General features: G+C 46.7%; 7 protein-coding genes across 7 annotated transcripts; 4 read left to right on the forward strand and 3 right to left on the reverse strand.

Moving 5' to 3' along the window:
* Window positions 1-1,609: 1,609 nt before the first annotated feature.
* LACBIDRAFT_330684 (uncharacterized protein) lies at window positions 1,610-4,175 on the reverse strand (the record flags this gene model as incomplete). Its single annotated transcript, XM_001884986.1, has 6 exons — window positions 1,610-1,658; window positions 1,716-2,886; window positions 2,938-3,236; window positions 3,290-3,684; window positions 3,740-4,055; window positions 4,117-4,175. 6 exons carry the CDS (start codon window positions 4,173-4,175, stop codon window positions 1,610-1,612), a joined length of 2,289 nt encoding a protein of 762 aa, XP_001885021.1.
* A 180-nt stretch (window positions 4,176-4,355) lies between these two features.
* Window positions 4,356-5,465, forward strand: LACBIDRAFT_304671 (uncharacterized protein; the record flags this gene model as incomplete). The annotated part of the gene is made up of 4 exons (XM_001884892.1): window positions 4,356-4,413; window positions 4,473-4,526; window positions 4,577-5,270; window positions 5,339-5,465. The coding sequence occupies 4 exons, from the start codon at window positions 4,356-4,358 to the stop codon at window positions 5,463-5,465; spliced, it is 933 nt and encodes a 310-aa protein (XP_001884927.1).
* Window positions 5,466-6,211: 746 nt separating this feature from the next.
* On the forward strand, window positions 6,212-6,900 carry LACBIDRAFT_330686 (uncharacterized protein; the record flags this gene model as incomplete). The annotated part of the gene is made up of 3 exons (XM_001884893.1): window positions 6,212-6,291; window positions 6,350-6,478; window positions 6,537-6,900. The coding sequence occupies 3 exons, from the start codon at window positions 6,212-6,214 to the stop codon at window positions 6,898-6,900; spliced, it is 573 nt and encodes a 190-aa protein (XP_001884928.1).
* Window positions 6,901-12,450: 5,550 nt separating this feature from the next.
* LACBIDRAFT_304675 (uncharacterized protein) lies at window positions 12,451-14,105 on the forward strand (the record flags this gene model as incomplete). Its single annotated transcript, XM_001884894.1, has 4 exons — window positions 12,451-12,571; window positions 12,631-13,466; window positions 13,592-14,006; window positions 14,059-14,105. The coding sequence occupies 4 exons, from the start codon at window positions 12,451-12,453 to the stop codon at window positions 14,103-14,105; spliced, it is 1,419 nt and encodes a 472-aa protein (XP_001884929.1).
* Window positions 14,106-15,123: 1,018 nt separating this feature from the next.
* Window positions 15,124-17,056, reverse strand: LACBIDRAFT_330689 (uncharacterized protein; the record flags this gene model as incomplete). Its single annotated transcript, XM_001884987.1, has 7 exons — window positions 15,124-15,345; window positions 15,478-15,491; window positions 15,521-15,709; window positions 15,834-16,353; window positions 16,404-16,781; window positions 16,963-16,983; window positions 17,036-17,056. The coding sequence occupies 7 exons, from the start codon at window positions 17,054-17,056 to the stop codon at window positions 15,124-15,126; spliced, it is 1,365 nt and encodes a 454-aa protein (XP_001885022.1).
* A 2,134-nt stretch (window positions 17,057-19,190) lies between these two features.
* On the reverse strand, window positions 19,191-20,440 carry LACBIDRAFT_330690 (uncharacterized protein; the record flags this gene model as incomplete). Its single annotated transcript, XM_001884988.1, has 4 exons — window positions 19,191-19,530; window positions 19,580-19,608; window positions 19,665-20,266; window positions 20,290-20,440. The coding sequence occupies 4 exons, from the start codon at window positions 20,438-20,440 to the stop codon at window positions 19,191-19,193; spliced, it is 1,122 nt and encodes a 373-aa protein (XP_001885023.1).
* A 1,262-nt stretch (window positions 20,441-21,702) lies between these two features.
* LACBIDRAFT_304680 (uncharacterized protein) lies at window positions 21,703-22,640 on the forward strand (the record flags this gene model as incomplete). Its single annotated transcript, XM_001884895.1, has 3 exons — window positions 21,703-21,949; window positions 22,000-22,157; window positions 22,211-22,640. 3 exons carry the CDS (start codon window positions 21,703-21,705, stop codon window positions 22,370-22,372), a joined length of 567 nt encoding a protein of 188 aa, XP_001884930.1. The 3' UTR covers window positions 22,373-22,640.
* Between the last annotated feature and the right edge of the window lie 896 nt (window positions 22,641-23,536).

Here is a 23,536-nt window from a genome sequence, read left to right on the forward strand (position 1 = left end):
AAGGTCTCGGCTGATTGTTTTAATTACTAAATTTGAATAATTGATTACATAAGATATATCTTGACATTCAATCAGATATCTTCCGAAGCCATTCACATCGCTCCCCCATCTGAAATGCCCCCTGTCATATGCACCTGTTCATACTGCAAAAAGTGCAAGGTAATTATCGAGGGTATTGAACACCCAGGCAAGGAGGTTTCTGCACAAACTCGTAGGGAGCACGAGAAGCGTGATAAAGATGGGCATTCTCCAAAGCGGAAGCATTGAGCATCCTCAAGTTCAGCTCTTAAACAACCTCAAGCGCCAGATCTCCCAAAGGGTGTGGAAAAATTTATATCTTCCCCTATTTGCTAACAGTATTCTAGATGTTTTAATCTCTACTGGAATGATCATCAAGATGGTTTGTGTGCTTGTGGTCTGGCTCCATCTCAGGGCTGGTGTTAGTCGATCTGCAGCAAACACTATCCTGCAAGCACTTCAGTTCATCATCTCCACAATGATTCAACTCATTGAAGCAGCTCTTTGATCATATGGCATCAATATCAAGCTACCAGATTTCAAACTCCCTCACGATGCCCGTTCAGCGTATGGGCAAACTTTTCCTGAGCCAGATCAGCCCAGGCTGTAGTTTAAGACCAAATTGACCCGGGTTGTTCCACCTTATTCATTTCCATAGCGTACACAATTGGCCACTTGTTCAAAATGCCATAGGCTGTGGAAACTTGGTCTCTTTGAAAAAAAACCTTTCCAAAATGAAAATATCAGTAGAATAATGTTTACCACAGTTTAATATGACCCTACATTAGGTTTTATGCAAGAATGTCGTTAATGGTGCTGATATTTGGCATCTATTATTAGCACCTATGTTTTAGGATGTTCCCCCTATCAATATAGCTTCTTTTCATCCGATTTTGTTGCGCTACGGCTGTCAATCACTGCTAATAATACGCCGTATGATTTCCGTGTTGCTCAAACAACAGAATATGTTTTCACGGGTATGTATTTTTAGCTACTTTTGTTCCCTCCCATCAATCAATGCATCCGCCTGTCAATTCTGACACTACGTTGTCAAGCGCCTCTCCGCATAATCATGATATCCGTCCCTCCCACTCTGCATGTTGCCTATTGCTATGTTTTCCGCCCATTGATATGTTTTCCGCCTTCGTATGTTTTTTCTCCATATGTTTTCCATTTATTACAATTCTGTTCTGCACTCCATCCTGGACTGAATCAGAACATTACCTACCACCTCAGCTCCTATATGATTTGTGTGTTGTTATACTCTAGCCGCGTTCACGCTAACCAGTCACATTTAAGCAGTCTTACGTGCGCGTTGCGAAACGCGTTTGAGACTCACTCGACCCTCAACATCACGTGATGTGGTTCAAGTAAACATTGAGACAAGCCGACATTTTACACACAAGAAATTCTATTAGTACATCATAGTAGACTAGTAACAAGACTCAAAAGTGTAGCGTAAATAACAAGAATGTTCAAAATGTAGATATGATTGGTCCAATAAGAAGCCCACGCGTTACCAAATGTAACTATAGTCTATGGAAGGGATCGCACTTCAAACGCGTGTCGTACTGCAGCGTCCAATGGTAACTTAGATCTTCTGCTTTTTGGTGGGGGGTTTTGAAGTGGTGACGGATATACTATACACTGGACATCAGCAACCGAAATGAAAATTATATGAGGGAGAACAAATTTACCTTGCATTCATCACTTGTGACATGACCCAGCTGACGTCCTCCACGGCAGCTTGCCAGCTGGAATCATCTTGTCCGTTGCCTGACAGGCCAGACTCCCACCACACCAACGTAGCCAGCACGGTCAAGAACACGTTCTGACCGTGCTTGTCCACAACTGACCATCCATCCTCCCCCGTGGCTTGTTTACGATGCGCTGGACCCAAGGGCCCCTCCACGTCTGCAACCCCACGCCAACCTGGCTGCAATAATTTCCACCACGTCCACCACTTCGCCTCAAATGACGACACGTTCTTGATCTCGGGAGACCTCATGCGAGCGCGGCCCACCCACCAATCGACTTCGTCTGGCCGCCCTTGTTTCTTAAAACCAGCTTGAGGTCCTCCGATGCTGAACCCGTTGCGACGCTCCAGCTCGATGTACTGACGGAACGCTTGGGTCCAGGCTGGGCCTAGATCTCGACCTGCCAGAAATGAGAAGGCCTTCGAGAACCACGTGGGCCACTTGGGATCCAGGAGAGGGGAACCGTCCATCGTCGAGCCAGGTAATGTGGTGTGATCTGGAGAAGGGATAGGAGGCGAGGCAGAGGTTGGTAGGGGGGAATTGCGCGAGGGTAGCGCAAGAGACGGCGAGCTAGGACGAGAGGAAGGAGGTGGGATAACGGGCTCCACTTGAGATAAATTAGTAATTGCCGTGACGACTGCTTCAACGTGTTCTTCTGGCCGCTCTAAACGCTTGGGGTCCATCGTGGTGCGTCTAGTGCTACGCGTGGTGATGCTTGATGACAGCAGATGGGAGGGCTCATCATCTTTGCCACTCCCTAAGCCCTCAGAGTTCGTCTCCTCCTCCTCCTCCGACGACGATGACGACGAGCTTTCATCGTCAGAATCTTCTGCATCAGACTCAACGAATGCTGCGGCTCGCTTTCTCTTTCCCTTCTGGGCCTTGGAAGGTGCAGCCTTACGTGGCGCAGGCTTCTTTGAAGTTCGATCGCTTTTCGCCTTCCCTTTCCGCAAAGCCGAAGAACGTGGCGCATTCACCGTTTGTTTGGTCAGAGTTATATCCGCCGATTGGGGGGCAGAGGGCGAGCTCGGGAGCGCGTTGGGTAAGTCATTCGAAATAGGGTTACTTTTGTCACCCGCAGGAAGAGCTCGTGCCCGTCGTTCATCGGGAGCTGAAGGCGACAGTCAATAGATGTAACACGAATAAAGTGACAGTCCCTTACAGTAGCAAGTACTCAAAAATTCAAGAAACACGTTCTTGACGATGGAGAATTTTTCGACGTCCGCCAACGCCCACTCCTTGGGAACGGGTGCCTTGTTCATACCATAATGGAGACTAAAGTCGATCATAGTCAGCTCCGTAATACAATTTATGAGATAAATAAACACCAACGTTACCGCGTTGATATTCCCCTGCTGTATCGGCTCAGGACCGCCAATAAAGATGGAAAAGTGCATTTTGAGTGACTTGCCTATGCCCTCGAGAAGGGGCCCGAGAAGATTTGGCAGACCATCAAATGCTCTAGTAATAACGGGATGTGAGAGAAGAACTATCAGCGCAGCAAAGCTACTTACTGTTGCGCGTCGGCTGGGCACATCTCTTGGAGAGTCCCCCCCTTGCGTTCCTTCCACTCCTGCTTGGCTTTCGTATGGGAATCGAGGGCATCTTCGTTCCATTGTGTTTGCTCTTCTTCGCTCAGTTTCAGAAACTCGGTCTTTTTGTAAGTGTTGCGGAACGCGGCACGTTCACGCTCAGGCTTGCCACTGTCCGCGAACGCGAGGTTGCATGCCTCCTTCATTGAAGTAAAGTTGGCCGCTCCCCAAACTTCCCAGCCTGCACGGAGCTTGGGAGGACTCGACGGGCTGCCCAGCAGTCGATCGACCAATGTAGCAATTGGGTCTTGGGACTTCTTTGATCGTTGCAGCGACTTGGTCTTTTTTGAACGGTGATCGAACCAGTTATAGAGGGACTCGAAGCAGATCAGTACAGTGCCACTGATTCCAATCATAAAGTTAAGCACATACCTTCCTCATACGCTCAATTACTTTCCCTTTCAGCGCAGCATCAGCCGGGGACAAAACCTCGAACCCATCGGAGGTCATAGCAAAGACCGGTAAGGGGGGGATCGTTTCGTTGTCTTCAAGACGCTTGGGTATGGGGATAGACCAGTGGAACGTTTGAAACCATTGATTAACAATGTCGTCGAGCACAGAATTAGCCTTTTCGTTCGACACAAGAATGGCCGCCTTGTAATCGTCGAGGTGAGCTTTCAGGAACTTCGCACGAACCCCTCTTGCCCAGCCTTTCTTCAGGGTTACGAGCAATGGCTGTGCATCGACCCTTGATTTCCAAGAATATCACATCAGTCTAGGGTTGGACAAGCTTGGCGATAATCACTTACACACCACTCTCATGAGTCCCATCCATCATCGAACTCTCCATTACCGTTGGGGCAGACATGCAGAAAAGCAGGTATGTACGTATCCAATTCTTTTGTGTATACACTCAATAAGGTTCCTTCACTTGTGGGAACGAAGCAAAGAAGCTCTCTTCCGCTTCACATAAAGTCCAAACTCTCAGCTGCATCCTCTCTTACCCAATCCCCTTACTCTTGAACGCCTCTCCACTTATTCTCTCAACATGGTACAATTGAATGATGCCCGTGCGGCCACCGCCTCCCCTGCGTCACGCATTTCTAGTACTGTTACTCTTCACACTCTTGTCTTTTATCACGACATCTAACTTTCCACCCTGTAGCGAATGCTGAGACACGTGTGTCTTCCATCCAAGCCAGACGTCCCGACAACGTGGGTAGGTTCGTTTCCGATGCGTCTCCACGTAGCTGACCTTTTTTTTTTCAGCTCTTGAAGAGCTTTTTGCTCGCTTAGGGATCAGCACTGAACACGCATGCACCACTGCCACCAGTTTCATGTGTATGTTGGTCGCCGTGGAGAACACCTCCACCTCTTCTCCTGGTCAAAACAGCCGTTATGAAGTTTTTTTTACCCCAGAGGACGACTTTTGCGGATTATCCGAGGATGACCTTTGCGGAATATCCGAGAATGGCGATTCATCTTCTAGCTTGGTCGATTCTCACGCCACCACTATGGTGGTCGTGTCCACTGGGAATCCGTACAGCTCTCCCATGGCTTTGACTGCAAGCAGCAACACCATGGTTGCATCTACAGGCCCTGCTTTCGTCCCTTCCTCCCTTGCTCCTGCAAGTCCAATGATGGCCGTTGTAGCTTCCACTGTGGCTCCTGCTGCCCCTCCTGCAGTGGGCCTTGCAGGTACGACGACAGCCCTCCCAGCTACCCCCCTCACTCCTGCTCCAGTCAGTAACAACACATTGGTCATGGCTGTCGGAGTAACCGCGTTGACGGCAGCCCTTTACGCGCTTCCCTTCATCCGGCCACCAAATGCGCCCCTCAACGCTATCCCTCCGCCATCCCATCTCATTACTCCCACTTACGGGTATCACGTTCCTGCCGCCAATGCCGCAGCACCCTTCTATACAATCACTTGCGGTCGTGATATTGGCATCTTTGCCGGTTGGTAAGTCTGTTGTCATTTGAACTGGAGTCTTGCGTGTCTCACAATTGACACCCCGTGTCTTACAACAGGGAGACAGCCAGCCCATTGGTCGGAGGTGTCTCGCACTTCACCTGCTGCTGGGTCGCCTCCATTGCGGAGGGCCACAGCCGTATGGCTGCCGCTCTTGCGGCCAACTTTGCCATGTATCTTTCTTGAGCTGTGCCCTGCGTATTTAGTGGCCGTCGTCATATAATATACTTCCCATGTACCCGTCGCTATCAAAAAAAAAATTGTCCCCCTCTTTATACCACGTAGGACTTAAGATGAGCAGAAACCTATGTTAAGGAATCGACCCACCTCTTCCGTACTCGGCTTTGCGAAGATATACAATACGGTCCAGGAAAACAGAATATAGAAATGCAAAGAACGCCCAAATGAGAATTTGCGTGGACAGAGAAGTGATAGTCGAGTGCGTCGAGTTTCAATGCGCAAAACTTTCGTCGCTACTTGGTCGGGACAAGATGCCCCTGCGCTAAGTGCTAAATTTAGATACTGCTCCGTTAACTTGAAATATTTCTGGAGAGCCAATTTCACCGTCGGCAGCTTCAATTTTTCCTATATGGCCTCCTGAATGTATAGACAACCAAATTGTTAAATAATTTTGGAGGTTTAGCTGCCGTGGAGTAAAAGTCGTAAGAGTCGCAGTCTGCAGTACGGCTAAGGAGCGTTACATAGCGCATTTACAAGCAACGGTGCACAACTGGCCATACTACGTGAAGACCTTTTTTCTTCCGAATGTGATTTATATATCAAACGAAAGGGTTTAAATTCAGTAATCTAACTGTTCCAGAAATATTTGTATCCTAGATAGAAATGCTGCGTGTCGAGAGAAAAAGTCGCTAGAATTGAAGGGCTCTTGATTAGGAAACTCCCACCGCCACCCCTTCACTGCAACCACGGCCATGGGTCGACCCCGCCTTTACCACACACCTGAGCAAAAGAGCCAAGCACGCAAGGAGACGTTAAAAAGGTACTATGTCAAGTGAGTATGCCCACTGGCTACAGTGTTTATTCTGACATGAGCGTTCCCTTCATTTCAGACACTGCGCCCAAATACGCCGTCAAGCGCGTCGTCGGTTTAAAAGGGCCCAAAAATCGCTGCAACAGGAATTAGAGAAGCAGCCGATAGCGGGAGCCATTGAAACGCCGGATCCGTTGGAGCTTGATAAGTAAGGGCCTATTTGGCGTGTGTCCTCCGAGATACTGATCTTTGCGTGTGCTGAACAGCGATGATCCCCTGAAAGTCATCGCCTCCGCTCAGGGACATTTTGAAAAGCTTACCAGAGGGTCCATCTCAGGGTATCTGTCTGAGGTTGTTGAAAGATGCCTCAATGACATTGATGGCAGCAAAGAATACTGCCAAGTGACGTCGAGCGTCTGGGACAGCTTCTTGCATGATGTGCAAGACACCCTCTCGTCCGTTTTGCAAGAGTACGGTTGCAGACCAGAGTATGATGTCGGCGAGGCCACACACTTAGATATACGGCATGTCATAGGTTTAATCGCCGAGGTTGAGGAACTGTTGTTATCGTCGCCCAGCCAACTTTGGGAATGGCATGCTCTCGGACGTCTAGCCTACCAAAATCTATGATTAGAATCAGTTGACCGGTACTAGTTAACAACAGTAGTAAGTACAATACTCAAACCTCACGCAAGTGGAAGAATCCACATTTTCGAGCAAATAAAAACCTGTACAGTTTGGTAATTAAAGTTTGACGAGGCTTGTACACAGGACGAACCTTACTGCGGCTTGACTCATCACGCGTAACATGCCCAAGCAGCCCAAGCGTAAAGTGCGAATTTCCAGCAGACCCGATGTTGTGCCGGTCGTCATTCAAGATGTTGCAGCTGAAAAGCGCAGCCGTCGGCAGCAAAAGGTAAAAAAAACCTCCATCGGCATTTTAACATATTGATTGATTGATCGCCTTACAGATGCAGCCAGCAGACCCTCGCCCTGAAAGGGCTCGGCAACTCAAACGTCAGCAAGATGACATCCTAAATGCGCTCGGCCCCCCTTTCCGTGTTGCGTATAGAGAACAGCAAGTCAACGCGTTTTTCAAGAGGGCTTTGCACTTATGGTTCTTGATTTTTCCTGAGACTGAGGAGGGAATTCGCATTCAGCCCGGTTTTCTGGACGACCCTGACTACGAGGAACACATCATGACTGCACGTAGCAAGGTGAGTCGTCGACTACTAGTTTCCGCCTGTTGCTTATTCGTTGCTTCCAGCTCTTCAAGGGGAGGTTGTGTTGGTCGGCTTCCCTCTTTCCGAGGCACGAACAAGAAGATATCCCCTTTGAAGCATTGTATGGACCTGGAAGGGAAGTGACGTGGGTGAGGGAGATGAATCTCGCCATTCAGAAGATTATGAGCACTATGCCTACGCCGACATGGGCCGACGAGACTTTCCAAAAGATTGAGAGGTTGGTTGCTGGTCTGGAGGTTGAGAGGTTGGGTGCTGGTCTGTCCTAAGCCCCTTGTGCTGTAGTAATTCATCGCGTACTTTCTTGTTCTTCTCATTTTGAAATTGTAAACGACTTCGCCCTTGTCTAATCTTAGATGTCTCCCTACTCTGAGGGAAAATCACGTGCATGTGCATTCTTTCGTTGGTGATCAGTAGTCGTGGGAGAAGGTAGTCTCCTGTCCTACCTATCGTCGTCAATGGCCAGAGGCAAGGGCAAACCGAAAAACTATGCTGTGGTCCGCCATCGCCAGGCCGACTTATCTCTTGGCCACTCACGCATCGCTCATATCTCTGACAACGGCCTTCGGATCCTTCAAACCCCTTTATCCCCTCAGAAGAGGTCGTCGTCATCCACTCACCGCCTCCCAGAACCCGACTTCAGTGATTGGAATCCTAGCTTCGAGTACGAGGGGTTCGAGGAACAGGTGGTCATAGATCCCGAGGTACCGACTGTTGCAGCCAAGGTTGCGGCGAAACGGTATCCAACTTCAGTAAGTGACTTAGAAAACCGTGATCGCAATCTTACAAATGCTGCGATAGGATGCCCCTTTACAAGAGTGGGCTGGGAGGAATAGAGACGACCCTGGCTACCGAGAGGAGTATCTTCGGGAGTTTATCAGGCTCGAAGGACAGGGGGGACCTCGGTGCCATTCGTGCATGTCGTGTTCCTCTGACCAGGGTCTCTATCGGTGTGAGGACTGTCTGGGCCCTCTAGCTGAATGCATGACTTGCTGCCTCAAACGGCATCGTCATCTTCCGCTGCATATAATCAAGGTTCGTCTATTTGTTCCAATTCAATCTAGTTGTCTGACTTTTCCTAGAAATGGAACGGCGCCTGTTATGACAAGACGTCGCTCAAAGACCTTGGCCTCCGGGTTCAGCTGGGCCATCCAGTGAACATGCCCTGCGTACTTCCTCAACCCGGCCACAAGGATTTCACGGTCATTCATACAAATGGTCTCCACTGGGTCGCAGTCGACTTCTGTGGGTGCGAACACCGTGTCAGCAACCGCCTGCAACTACTTCGGAGTGAATGGTTTCCCGCGACAGTTCACCAACCGCAGACCTGTGCCACATTCCGCGTGCTGGAGGTCTTCCACACGATCACTTTGGCAGGTAAACTCTCTGCGCATGAGTTTTACAAAGGCTTGGAGTACATGACGGACAACACGGAGTTGAACATCCCCAAGGTTTGTCTCCCTTCTTCGTCTCTTCACTCATCTGATCCTCTTTTATGAAGACACGATATAAATCGCTAATGCGGATAGTCCGAATGTTCCGCCATCTCAAATTGATGAAACGTGCAGGGCGGGGGAACATCGCTGGAGGGCTCCTCTCGACGGGCGCCAGTGATCTTGCACTTGGTTGTCCGGCTTGTCCCTTACCTGGCGTAAACCTGCCGGATAACTGGCAAGAAGTTGACGTGGAATGGAAGTGAGTATTATGACTTTGGGGTACTTTACGGAATCTTAAGGTGTATAGGTTTTTGTATCTACTGATCATTGTGATGGACGCAAACTTTCGCTTAAAAAATCTTCCTATTTCCCCGCAGATCAACCATACTGCGAACATATCCTCAAGTATGCAAGTCAGAAGGATGTAAGTCTTTGTTGCACCTCTGAAGAATGTTTAACCTAGAAAATTTGTAGATCAGCACATGCAGCGGGTTCAAGACCTTGGCACATGCCGAAACCAAATTCTCTGCTGGATTGCGCTCCACCGGAGTCGGCATGGCTCTCTGCGCTCGTCATGAGATCATTCGGGGAGGTGGGGTGGCCGATCTCCAAAAAGGCGAGAGGTAAGTTGTTCAACTGCAACGGAGACCAACATTTAACTAACCCACCTTGAAAAGGTATTGCAATATGGATTATATATTGCTTTCGGCACTGGCGCTGCTCCTCGTCGCCTCCGTCTTCATTTCGTACGACATCGCATGTCAGTTTAAGCTCAAATTCGAAGAACGGGCGGCAAAGCTTCCCTCGGAAATCCAGCTTCCTCCCAATGTCGACTGCGATTGGGACATTCCTAAATGCCATTGTCCGATGCACAAGGTGTCGTGTCAGGCTCCTCACTCGTTGAACTTCAAGACGGGCGTTGGTCGGACAGACGGCGAGGGAATTGAGAGGAGCTGGTCAGAATTGAATCGCGTGGCTAACAGTACCAAAGAGATGGGCCCGGGTTCGCGTCACGACACCCTTGATGATCACATAGGTCATCATAATTTTAGAAAGTATGTCGGACTTGGTGAGTCACGCCTCCTCTTCGCTGGTTGCTCAATTGAACTGAACCTCGTTCAGGACGGTCTCTCCATTCACGGCTTATCCTGGCGATGGCGGAGCAAAAGCGGCAAAAGCAAATTTTCGATGACTTCACGGCTTCACTCACCTCCGAGGTCGAGGAATTGTGGACGACCAGGATATTGGAGTGGGAAAAGGATCCAAAGAAACCGAACCCTTACGTGGCTATTGTGAGCCGTGAGTGCGTTTTGTTCATCGATGCCATAACACCTGCTTAATTTTCGTACTTAGATGCTTCTCAGGATGAAGTGAAGAAGCGGCTCCTTCAAGAGGAAATTGCCGTGGTGAAAGCGGGCATCCCTCAGCTACACGTCACAGGTCCAACGGCATTCATCTCACTCGGGTTGTTGGTGGAAGAAAATCAGTAAGCAATGATTTACTTGTTTGTGATGCTCGTTACTGACAGGTAGTATCTAGGCGGAGAATCCGCTGGGACTCACGGCACCCAAATTCCCTTACAACAAGTCAAGATAACGAAATTCAACACCGACGGTTGCTTCTACTTCGCCAGTTAAAACATTTCCATAACCTACAAGCTGTTTACATGCCGGCGGCATCTTTAATGCTGTCACAGCAGGAGGAAGGCCAACGGGAGGCAGAGTCCAGTGAGGCAGAGGTCAATGATATGCATTCTGGGACTGATGTCGAGCATGAGCCGTTGTGGCTCCCGTCCTCCCTTCCCGAAAACCATCAAAAACACAACTGCGACAAAAATCTCATCATGATCGAGTCGAGTCTCCGTCGAGCCCAGTGCGAGGATACCTTGGACAAGATCCGCAGCCTTCAACGTGGCCGTCTCTCCTTTATCAGCTTCCGCAACCGCAACATCCGGCATCAGAACCCAAAAACACGGGCTCAAGACACTCTCAACCGTTTGGAAGAAAAGTCGAAGGCCCTCGCCGTAAAATATAGGATGGCCCGAGCGGCATTATTTGAACTTGTGGGCCCTGGCGATTGGGAAAATCAGCTCCGAGAGTTAAACCACGGAGACCTGACGACACCTGATGGGCATGAGATCAACATCGACAATCCAGATCATCCGTTCGGAGCAGATGGGCGAGCGCTTTCAAAGAAGAAACGGGCGAATATCAAGAAGGGCCTGGGTCAAGGCAAAAAGGTCGTGTCGTGGATATGGACCACAGCACAGTCCATTGTGAGCGGCAGTGAGGATGATTTGCATGAGGGTAAGTCTTTTGCCCTTACCTGTGATCAAACTGAGATACATGTACAGCCGTCATGGTCGAATGGGCAAAAGCGCGTGCAAGGCATCTACGATGGTGGGAGGAGGTGTGTTTGTTGAAGGAGGAGATGAGACGTGTGCGGCAGAGCCTGGAGTGGAAGGCGGCGTGGTGGGAGGAGCGACAGCTGGGGTGGGAGGGGCTGGATGATGCTGGACGGGAGGGCATCCAGGCGTATGCGGTCAGGCAGGCCAATATGCAGCGTGCGCTTCATGCTCGATTTTGCCGTTTGTGGGACAAGCCCATGATGCCATTGGTTAGCCAGGATGATAGTGGGGAGGTGCCCTCATTTATCTTAGACCCTGTACTTGAGGAGCTGGTGGAGGAGGACGAGGGGTAGCAATATACCACTTTTTGCTGCATCGGGAATCTCGGGTGAGAGCGTATTTGCACGTATTTACCAGCAGCGGCAATTCGTGAACGTCATCCAAATTGAACATGTTCAATCCATCCTCTTGTGACATATTGACACGGAGGAAAGTGTCAGATTCATTGGAAATATATTGTGAGATTTGTTTAAAATGTTCTCCCCTGCTTCATTCTACGTGAAACATAGTCAGGATGGTGAAACATGGTTGTCCATCAGAAATACACGATTTATTATTTGGTTCTGTTAGGATCAGAGATCACAAAACCAGAATATGAAACAGGAATGACGGAGTGCTGTCAATATCACACATATATAGTATATCAATAAATATGTACCCATATAACATCAACAATACCTCTTCCCACCCACCCTACAGCAAGCTGTGCATTAATCCACATCCAGACCAAGTGGTCAGATGCGCTCCCTATGGAAATGAATAAAGTGCATCCTTCCAGTTTATAAGGCATAGGACTACAGCCAAGGGTGGCCAGATATCATCAGGACAGCTTGTTTCCCATCTTGTTTTGCTCTTTACTCTGCCACAATTCCTTTGAAGTGTCAGTGGAAGGAGTCTCCGAGATCCTGTGCCTGCAATACAGATCTTTGGAAATCTCAGAATACATCCAGAGGATCAAAATTGGTCCAGACGGCTCTATACTACACAGTCTTTTGATTCCTGGCTTTCTTTCTTTCTTTCTCGCCAGATTATTGAAGATGCACTTGATGAAAGCTTTCGGCGATGTGAAAATTCTACAGCTGCACTTGGTGGAGATATGCATGATGTTCATGACAGCCCTGCCTGGCGAGATTTGACAGGCCTTTTTTCTACTGCTCGCCATCTGGTCTTTGGGATATATATTGATTGGTTTAATCCTTTTACAAACAAGATTGCTGGTATGTCAGAAATATTTCATTGTTATTTCACATATATTGATTTTATATTTTCAAAATAGGAAAGCATGCATCTTGTGGTGCCATTGTTCTTTATTGTCTGAATCTTCCTCCACACTTGCACTATCTGCCTGAAAACACATTTATTGTTGGCCTCACTCCCCCACCAAATGCACCAGATATGATCACCATCTCCCACATTATTGAACCCCTCATTGATTCTGTTCTCAAATATGCCACTCCTCCAGGTCAACACCTTCCTACATTTCGACATCCTGCTGGTGTTTGGTTTCAGATAAAAGTTGCACCCCTTATTTCTGATATAGAGGCAAGTCACAAGGCTGGAGGATTTATGGCTCATGCAGCCACACTTTTCTGTTCTTTTTGCCTCTGTACTGCAGACCAGATTGAAGAGCTCAACCTTCAGTCTTGGCCTTTGCGTCAATGTGCACAAGTACGAGATCAGGCTCAAGTATGGCTGAACACAGCAACAAAATCTGGTCACAAAGCTCAGGCTCAATCTACTGGGGTGCGGTGGACTCCTCTCCACCATCTGCCTTACTGGGATCCTGTTAAACATGTTCTTCTTGGGTATATGCACAACTGGCAGGAAGGAGTGTTAAAACATCAACTCCGTGTTCTGTGGGCCATTGGGCCACAAGAGGGTTCTCAGAATACTGGTCAGGCAATTGATGAGGAGGAACAGTGGACTGAAACAGATGTATCTGAGTCTGCAAGTGAGCTTGATGAGTTACATCGAGAGGCAGCAGAGGCAGAAGCAGCACCCCTCCACCAAAACCCTTCATTCTCATCCCAGCATTCTGGCCGATCTTCAATGCTTTCTGGAACACCAACTCAAGATGAACCACATCCCTATGCATTTGACATGCAGGATGAGGTTGATGAAGTCACTGGAGATCCAGATTATATTCCTGACACCAAAGAACACTTTACCTTCACGGATGCACAGCTTCAGGCGATTCGAAACTGCATTTCCAATGTTACTCTCCCACATGGGCACAGCGACCTCCAACAAACCTTGGAGAACCAAGTCATGGGAAGCTGAAAGCTCATGAGTACCTCACACTCTTCAGCTGTATCTTTCCACTTATAATTCCAGAGTTCTGGCACTCTGAAACAATGACAAATCTTCAGCACCAACATCTCCAATCCTTTCACCATCTTGTTGCAGCCACAAACATACTATCATCCTTCAAGACTTCTAATGCCAGTGCAGATGAATACACTGGTCACTACATTCAATATCGGCAATCCATCCAAGCTCTATTCCCTCATGTTCACTCAAAGCCAAATCATCATTACGCCATGCACAATGGGGCTCTACTAAAATATTGGGGTCCTCTACCACCTCTTAGTGAGTTTGCAGGTGAGCGGATGAATGGCATGTTGCAGAAGATCAAAACAAATTGGAGGTTTCGTATGTTTTTACAATTATTTTGCAAACTATAATTTCTGATTTGAGTATACAGGAGATCTTGATTTAACGATGCTTCGCCAAATGAGTCATAGAGGCTGAGTAGATGCTTTACTGCAAGATGGACTACAAGACGGTAGAATGAATGGCCTTGCAAATATTTTACAACCAGCTATCAAAACTTCAGATTTCTCACCCACTCCCCTGGACTCTGCTGAAATGGCAGCAGTTTTCAAAAAGGCATCAAATCTTCCACGGGATGCCTATGATGCTCTCCTTGTCTACCTTCAGGCCACTGGACACCAATATCAAGCTTACGATGCATTTCCCCATCCTCCCAATGCTCTTATCCTTCCTCCAAGGTTGAACTCCCTCTCCAGGTGCACCGAGGGGATCACACTTTCAGCTGTCAGCACTCACACGAAGGGAACAGTGCTATCCAGTTTTGCAATCCTCATACACAGGAGCATGATACAGGATTTATTGAAGCAATCTGGCATGTCCCACTTGAGGGAGCCATGCACACAATTTTTGTTGTTCACCCACACCAGCAGCTGCCTAATTCAGAGGAGGGATGGGCTCCATTTGTTCATTTTCCAGGTTTTATGAGCCAAATTGTTGATGCAGTTCCCTCTAGGCAGCTGATAATCATACAGCCAGTCCACCTTGTCACCCATCTTACAACATTCCAGTGCCCATTGGGAACATATGGCATTCCAAGAGAAACCGTGATTATTTGTTGGGCTTTAAATAGAGGATGATGGTAGCACTCATATCCATAAGCATAGAGTTGTATTCAAAACCTGTACATAAAGAGGGACATAGGCATGCATGATGAAGAGGAATAGGGGGCATATGATGAGGGGTGACAACATAAGAAGCATAGGAAATGTGTAGAATGGTGTTGGAAAAATGAACATGTATGATGAGGGAAAGAAAAATAAATAAAAGGATAGGCATGTAACAAGGAAACGAATTGTGAATGTGGAGAACAATACCTGACAAGCTAGAAATCCCCTTACTCATCCCCAGATCCCTCATTCACAGATCCCTCATTCACAGATCCCTCATCCCCAAGTTGAGCCTCCAAATCCAACTCTTCAAGTTCTTCCTCCCACTGTCAAAGCTGTGTGACCTCTTCCTTTGTAGGCATCTTGTACAGTGCCAGCACTGCATTTCCATATGTTTTCATAAACTCTTCCTTCGGTAGGTTCTTCCATAAACTGCACTGCTCCCAGGTCTGACAATGCTCTGCGAGAGGAAGGCCAATGCGGACACCATGCTCTATATAGTCAAGACGCTCGCGCACAGTTAAGGTGGTATTCCAGTAGCCTGGGTCAAACTAGTCAATTGGAATAAACTTTGGCAAGGCAAAGAGCTCTGATTCAAGGGGAGTCAGAGGGTCTTCACGAGTATGCTCTGCCCTGGAATATAGATGAATGAAGACAAATAAGAATAGTACCAAAAAACTCACCTGCAATTTCGGCGCTTTGCTTGGGATCGATCCAGGCGCCTACGCTGAGAATCAAGCATCCAAAAGAATGACTTCACTTTAATTGAGCAACCATCCTTAACCTTGATGTGATAGGTGAGCTGAGAGCCTGAATCCCCCTCTGCAAGCTCATCGTCTGAATGAGCCTCAGCCTCATCAGCGAGATCAACAGTCCGCTCATTAAATCCCTGTGCCTTTAGGATACGAACTTGTCCTGCAGAGAGCTACCCCAGTGGTGAGCTAGCTGCAGATAAAGATAGAAAAAGAAAATACCTCTTTACATCGCTTCCAAACATTTATCATTGTTTTCGATTTTGCAACGCTCCCTGGAGTCTTACTCTCCGATTTGGCAATGCCATGCATGTAAGAATAAACGAAGTTGCAATAGAGCTTTCGCATGAGAACAGAGTTACGAATGAGGCTAAGATCAATCCCAAGATGTGAATAGCCAAAGCCAGCTGCGACCTGTTCAAAGGTCACCAGAGCAATGTGCTCATGCAGCAAGTTATACATAGAGTTAGGATCCTGACTGAGAACATCAGGAGCCCAGCGTGCAAGCCCAAAGAATGAGATGGTCCTGAACATGAGACAAAGAAAACTTTCATCAATGCGCTGGATGTGATTTGCTGTGGTACTATTCAAGTCAGTCAGAGAGTCCAGAAGCTGTTGAACCCTAGATTGAGCCTGGTTAATGTCAACAGAATTGGCATCAAGGCTGGCATGAACGGAGGATTTGATAGCAGACTCGGAAGAGAAACGAGAGTTATAGTGTGCTCTATCAACAAGCGTGACTTTCGGAGGGACCGAATTCTGGCTCAGTAACTGCCAGAGTGCTTGACAATGGACTTGAAGAGCTAGCTGGAAGGATATGAGCATAGGACTAGATTGAAAACAACAGCTCTACGCACCTTGGTTGCCTCTGATTTTTCTGGTATCTCCCCTTTTGTCAGATGCCAGTCACTTGGCCTTTTACCCTTCTTAGAACGAGCCGGCACAACACTCTTTCGAGACCTCTTTGTCTTTGATGGGCCAGGCTCAGGCGGCGTCGATGATCGCTTCCGTTTGGAGGCACTGCCATGAGTATTGGCAAGAGTTGGTGAATCAGGTGGAGGTGAGGAAGCCGGAGGGTCCATTGGTATGTCGTTGTCAGGCATTGCAATCAGTGATGAGAAGAGGGAGGGAAGGAATGTCAAAAATGCGAAATTGACAGAGAGGAAAGGCCATGTGCCATAACGCGTTGCGTCGAAGAACAAAGGACGCAACGCAACTGGCTCCAAAAACGGTGCCTGCCATCACCCCAATGTGTGCGACCCTGGACATGTCACAGATGTTGAACCGACGTCGATTGACGTGGTGCGACAACGCTGCGACATGGGTGGATGGAGTTGGGGGGCCTTAGCTGGGGTGATGGAGGGATGGTGAGGGGTGGTGATGGGCTGTTGGGTGACCCCCACAGCGTGGACGAACATGCACCACAATAACTGGTATCTAGAGTGAATGTCAGTTCCACAATAAAAGTCACATTGGCAATATGACATACCTTGCAGGCCTCCCACTTCATGGGTCCCCTCTTTGAAGTTGCTCTGCTCCTCTGTTCCATCTGAGTGCAAATTGAAGTTGACGAAAGCTGAAGATGTCGAAGCAGGTAGAGGCCCGAAATCCGATGTCAGACTCTTTGGCACAGCCTACAAACAAACACAATGTGGTAAACTTGCCCAATGGAAGTCAACTGCCAGACAACTGCCAGACAACTGCCAGACAACTGCCTTTAAGGCAGTTGACCATCAACTGCCCTGGTAATTGCCTCCAGTGTGGAGTACTGGCAACAACACATATGAGCTTTGAACACAAGCTGCCTTAAATGGCCTTACACAAGGAACCTATCCATCAATAGCAAAAGCTATGGAGGAGCACAATGTGTGTCAGCCTCCATTTTTTAGCAAGCCTGTGTTATTAACACAACACAGGTCAGCTGGCAAACCTTGTCCAACAGAGTGAGGGGAATTCACATCAGTTGAAAAGAGGCTTATGAGAAGTGGGACCTATTGTCAAATTCAGAGGAGAATGTCCTTCTTTTGTGGTGTGACCACATGGCTATCACTGCAAAACCCATGGACCCATGGACCCTGCATGGACATGCACTTCTTGATCAAAGGGATTTATCCTGAAAAACATTGGCATTGATGCTTCATTAAACAACATCCAGAGCTCAAGCTTGGAAAAGCTAGTGGCCTTGATCCAAACCAAGCAAATAACTTCGATGAGGCAACAATGAAACATTACTTCCAGCTCTGTCAGGAACTGGAGGAAAAGTATGATGGAATCCCACCTGAACATCAATGGAATGTGGATGAGAAAGGTATTCAATTGGGTGGAGGGTGAAAAAATAATGGCTGCAAGTTCATTTTTACACACCACCAAAAGGAGCACTACAGAATCAAGAGTGACAACCTCAAGCTTGTAACAATCATTGAGTGTGTCTCTGCAGCTGGTGTGGCGTTGCCACCTAGTTTTGTTCTCAAGGATGGGCCAAAACCTGATACTCAAGGGCTAGTCGATGAATCTGTGTTGAGGTAATAGGTTTTCTTGGAATTTTGATTGATGGCTAATGCTTTTTACATATTTTAGCATCACATTCTCTCCAAATGGCTGGACTGACCATGAAATATGTGAGTGGTGGTTCACAGACCAGGCTGTTCCTTTCATGATGTCCAAGCATGTTTGCAACAAGCCCATTTTTCTCAACTATGATGGTCACAACTCACATGAAACCATTGATATGCAACAAGTCACACTTAACATGAATGTCATTCTCATCACATTTCCCTCAAAAACAACACAAAACTCAGCCACTGGATGTAAGCATCTTTCAAGCACTAGTGGCTACCACTATTTATCATAATACTAAGACATATGCCTAGAGCTAAGTATCTATATCTCCAGCATAATTATGAAAGGCCTTTCATTTGAATTGCTTATGTCTCTCATTCATTAAAATGCTGGGCTTCACTCATAAGTTGTAGGAGAATTCAATTGTGAATTTCATAAAGGTGGCTGCCAATTTCATTCCAATTTCATACTGCTTTCATTTTCTTATCTGACCATTTCATTATAGATTCTCATATGATACCTTGAGAAATTTCATTCTGATTTTCATACTTACTCCCACCACTTTCATTGTGGTTTTTCATTCTACACCTCTCAATATTTCATTCTGAATTTCATACCTACCCCACCCTTTTCATTGTGCACCTCTCAATATTTCATTTTGATTTTCATACCTATCCCACCACGTTCATTGTGATTTTTCATTCTGATTTTCATATCTACCCCACCACTTTCATATATCTGCCCCACTGCTTTCATTGATTTCTCATTGTGCAGCTCTCAGAATTTCATTCTGATTTTCATATCTACCCCCACTGCTTTCATTGTGCAGCCCTAATATCTCATCAATTTTCATTCTTACCCTTGGCGATTTCATTGTGATTTTTCATTATGTGGCTTACTATTTCATTTCAAGTATTTCATAATGTTTTCAGATCGGTCACATGACATATTGCACAGCAACAATGTGTATTAAGAGGTGACCAGAATCTTATCAAGGAGTATGAATGATGAATGTCTAATTATGTAGGGTAATAACAGGGTGGATGGCTGCCAGTTTACTCCAAATGAAGTCTGACAAGATGACATTATGAAACATAATGAAAAGATGAAATTGAAATGAACCTTTTCCCCTTCCCAGACAGACTAGGCTCCTTGCACCCTTGTTTCTTTCCTTGAGAGGCCCTCCCAATCTTTTCAGAAATATGATTGATCACCCAGCTAACATCATGGACAGCAGTCCATGTGTAGATTGATGAATCGGCTGGGGATAATGCTTTGATCCACCACGAAAGTGCCATGACAACAGTGTAGAGCCCTGCAGCACCACCCTTATGGAGGGAGCACCAATCCTCTGCAGCGGGCATTGCATAGATGAAGGAACTGTCCAGATGGACTCCATGTGGATACCTGGACTCCACATGGAATCTGTGGGGGAGGGTAAAGTCCTCTTCTTGCTCTTGATCCATGCCTTGACCTCTTCTGGACATGAGTAGTAGGTAGGTTCTGTAGAAAAGGTCAGATATTGAATGATAATACATAACAAGAAAACCTTTACATACACCAGTAATTGTATTTTCCATCTCAAACTTGAAGAACAACAAGACAAGATCCTGCCAGGCCTTCACCTCAGAAATCCCATGCAGATAACCCAACATGCCGTTGCTGGTCAACCAGGTCAGAAGCTTGCTTGGGTTGTTGACAACAGTCGAAATTGACAATGTCAGATTGTTGGTGCCACTCACCCTGTCAACGTCCATCAGGGCAGCCTTCAATTCGTCATCCTGGCCATTGGTAGCCAAAGTTGGTGCTGAGGGTGATGTGGTTCCCTTCACTTTGTCCACATCCATGGGATGAGGGTTCAGAGTTAGTTCAGTGTTGCTGTCGTTGAGAGTCAATGTGGCAAGTGGAACAGGCACAGAGGCCACTTTGGCAGGAATTTCTGGGGTGGAAACAGGTGACATGGCTTGATCCACCTGGTTGATATTGATTACACAAGGGTCCAGAGTTGGTTTGGTATTGCCGTTGTTGAGGATCAAAGTCAGCATAGCAAGTGGAATGAGTGCAGAAGCCACATTTTCAGGTGTTACTGAGGGCACAGAGGGAATGGGTGCAAGAGGCAGCATGGTTTCAGTTGGTGCAGAGGACACATTTGAGACCAAACCTAGGAGTTGGAAGGGAGCTGACAGGGGTACATCAACAGGAGATAAAAAGCCCAAAGTGTCATGTGTGCCTTGTCCTCCGTCCTTGTCCAGATGAGTTCCTGTGTCAATGAGAGCCCCTGCCTGGCCAATGATTTCAACTGGATCGACACTGTAGGTGGAGGTTTGGCAGGCATGTTGCTGATGATGATAAGCAGGGTTCCATGTCCAAAGATTCCACAACAGGGCATTCAGTAGATACGCTATGGAACCATAACAATAGAAATTGACAATTGTCCCAATAAGTCATAGGGCTACCCCAATGGGCCCAAGTACAAAGGACGTTATGACACTGTACATTGGCCCAATGATGTAAGAATATGTATATTTGATTGTTGGGCCCAATGAAGCTGCCACTGTCAAAGCCAAGGGTTTATAGATTGGCCACATGGGTTAAATGGGGGTAATTTTGACCGTCAATATATGATTGCATTAAGCTACAGTTGATAGTTGGGCCCAACATAGGGTAATGGTTAATGGTCAAGGTTGGGCCCAATGGCCCAATTATTAAGCTACAGTTGAAGGTTGGGCCCAACATCAGGTAATTGTTATTTCGACAAGTTGGGCCCAACGGCGAAATTCATATGACATGGCTTGTATCTTGGGCCCATGGATCAAAATACACTATAGTTCCAAAGGTTAGCCCAATCTTTGGATTTTCGGGGTTGGGGCATTGTTCCATTAAGACCGGCCCCACGGACCCGCAGTTGTTCCAGACGTGTTGCCCCACCGCACCCGCGGATTAAAACGCGGACAAGCAATTGTTCCGTTACCCCCGTGGGCCCACCCACCTTTCTTTGACCCGTGAACCGCCTGCTGCTCCCGTGCACCCGCGGACCGAAATAAGGACGTAAAATCGTTCTGTTACACCCGCGGGCCCACCCTCCTTTCTTTGACCCGTGAACCGCCTGCTGCTCCCGTGCACCCGTGGACCGAAATGCGGACGAAAAATCGTTCCCTCCTTTCTTTGACCCGTGTTGCTCCATCACACCCGTGGACCACAACGCGGAACAGCAATTGTTCCGTTACCCCCGCGGGCCAACAGTCGTTCTGTTACATCCCCCGTGGACGCTGTTGCTCCGTTGCGGCGACGGACCAAGGACTGTTCCATGACACCCACGGGCGAAGACTTTCGTTACACCTGTGGACCGCCTGTTGATCCGTTACACCCGCGGGCCACTGGCTAGACCTCCTGAGGATGGGGCTTTGACAGGCATGGGCCACCCAAAATAGGTGGCATAGGATATAGTCTGAAGTCCGATGAATCGTCTGGGAGCAATTTCTTAAAGAGACGAAATAGGGACTGTTCAGGCTTAATGTGGTCTAGTTAAACATGAGGATGACATGAGGCCATATTGTATATAAACCTCCGTGATGAAAATAATATTTGCAGGACGGCATGACCACTGCTATGCCTGCCTTGCAGGCTCTTACAGACGATGTTGCCCTCTATATGTCCGGGAGACTCCGCTACAACATCTTGCAGGAGGGTCCGAACGACTTCCCACCAAAGGAGCTAGGCGAGGACCTTGTCACCGCATGCGAACAGGCTATTTCGGTGATAACGGAGGCATGGATGGCGAAGCCTATTCAAGTGGACTGGCATATCGAGGAGTTCGTTAAGGAGTTGGGATCACGACCTACAGGTATTCGTCAGTATCATTTTTATCCAACGGAATGATGATGTCTCCTCCAGGAATGAATGAAGTTTTGGAGGCGGACTTAATGAAGAAGTTTCCACCTGCATATCCCTCTGAACGGGAGGTTGTGGAAGGAAGGCCCTTGAGAGTTCTGGATGTCCGCGGCTTTACGCTGGCTTGGTATTTGCCTGAGGCAATATCGGAAACTGTTCAGGTGAACTCCACCGCCTTGTTATTCAGCTGTGGAACTTACCTTTCATTCATCAGAACCGTCTTATATGTGCATTGGCCCATCTTAGGCCCTACTTGAAAGCTAACCCTCCTCGAAGCGGAGGCGGATGGCGAAATGACACAAGTGGCTACCACCTTTATCATAAAACTAAGGCACTTGCCTGTAGAGCTGTGTGTATAAGTCCACAAGTTTTATGAAAGGCCTTTCATAGGTGTGTCCTGTGTCTTTCTTTCTCATAAAGGCTATGTTCTTCTCATAAGATATAGGCAAGGCCACAGAGTGCTTTTCATAATTAAACCTGTGCGCTTTCAATAGGTATTTCATTCACTGGGTTAGGTGTATTCATTGCCTTTTTCATAATTAATGGTGTGCACTTTCATTGAATATTTCATTAGGAATTTTGGGCGCTTTCATTGCTTTTTTCATAATTAATCCTGTGTGATTTCAATAAATATTTCATTCACTATGTTAGGTGTATTCAATGCCTCTATCATATCTAATGGTGTGCGCTTTCATTGAATATTTCATTAGGAATATTGGATGCTTTCATTGTACTTTTCATAATTAATGTTGTGCAGTTTCAATAAATATCTCATTCCCTAGGTCAGGTGTATTCATTGCCTCTTTCATATCTAATGGTGTGCGCTTTCATTGAATATTTCATTAGGAATATTGGATGCTTTCATTGTACTTTTCATAATTAATGTTGTGCAGTTTCAATAAATATCTCATTCCCTAGGTCAGGTGTATTCATTGCCTCTTTCATATTTAATGGTGTACGCTTTCATTGAATATTTCATTAGGAATATTGGATGCTTTCATTGTACTTTTCATAATTAATGTTGTGCAATTTCAATAAATATCTCATTCCCTAGGTCAGGTGTATTCATTGCCTCTTTCATATTTAATAGTGTGCGCTTTCATTGAATATTTCATTAGGAATATTGGATGCTTTCATTGTACTTTTCATAATTAATGTTGTGCAATTTCAATAAATATCTCATTCCCTAGGTCAGGTGTATTCATTGCCTCTTTCATATTTAATAGTGTGCGCTTTCATTGAATATTTCATTAGGAATATTGGATGCTTTCATTGTACTTTTCATAATTAATGCTGTGCAATTTCAATAAATATCTCATTCCCTAGGTCAGGTGTATTCATTGCCTCTTTCATATTTAATGTGTGCGCTTTCATTGAATATTTCATTAGGAATATTGGGTGCTTTCATTGTGCATTTCAATAAATATCTCATTCCCTAGGTTATATGTATTCATTGCTTCTTTCATAATTAATGTGTGCGCTTTCATTGAATATTTCATTAGGAATATTGGGATTTTTCATTGTACTTTCTCAATATTAA

The sequence above is a fragment of the Laccaria bicolor genome, genomic scaffold (assembly GCF_000143565.1).
Source record: "Laccaria bicolor S238N-H82 LACBIscaffold_28 genomic scaffold, whole genome shotgun sequence".
Lineage (NCBI taxonomy): Eukaryota > Fungi > Basidiomycota > Agaricomycetes > Agaricales > Hydnangiaceae > Laccaria > Laccaria bicolor.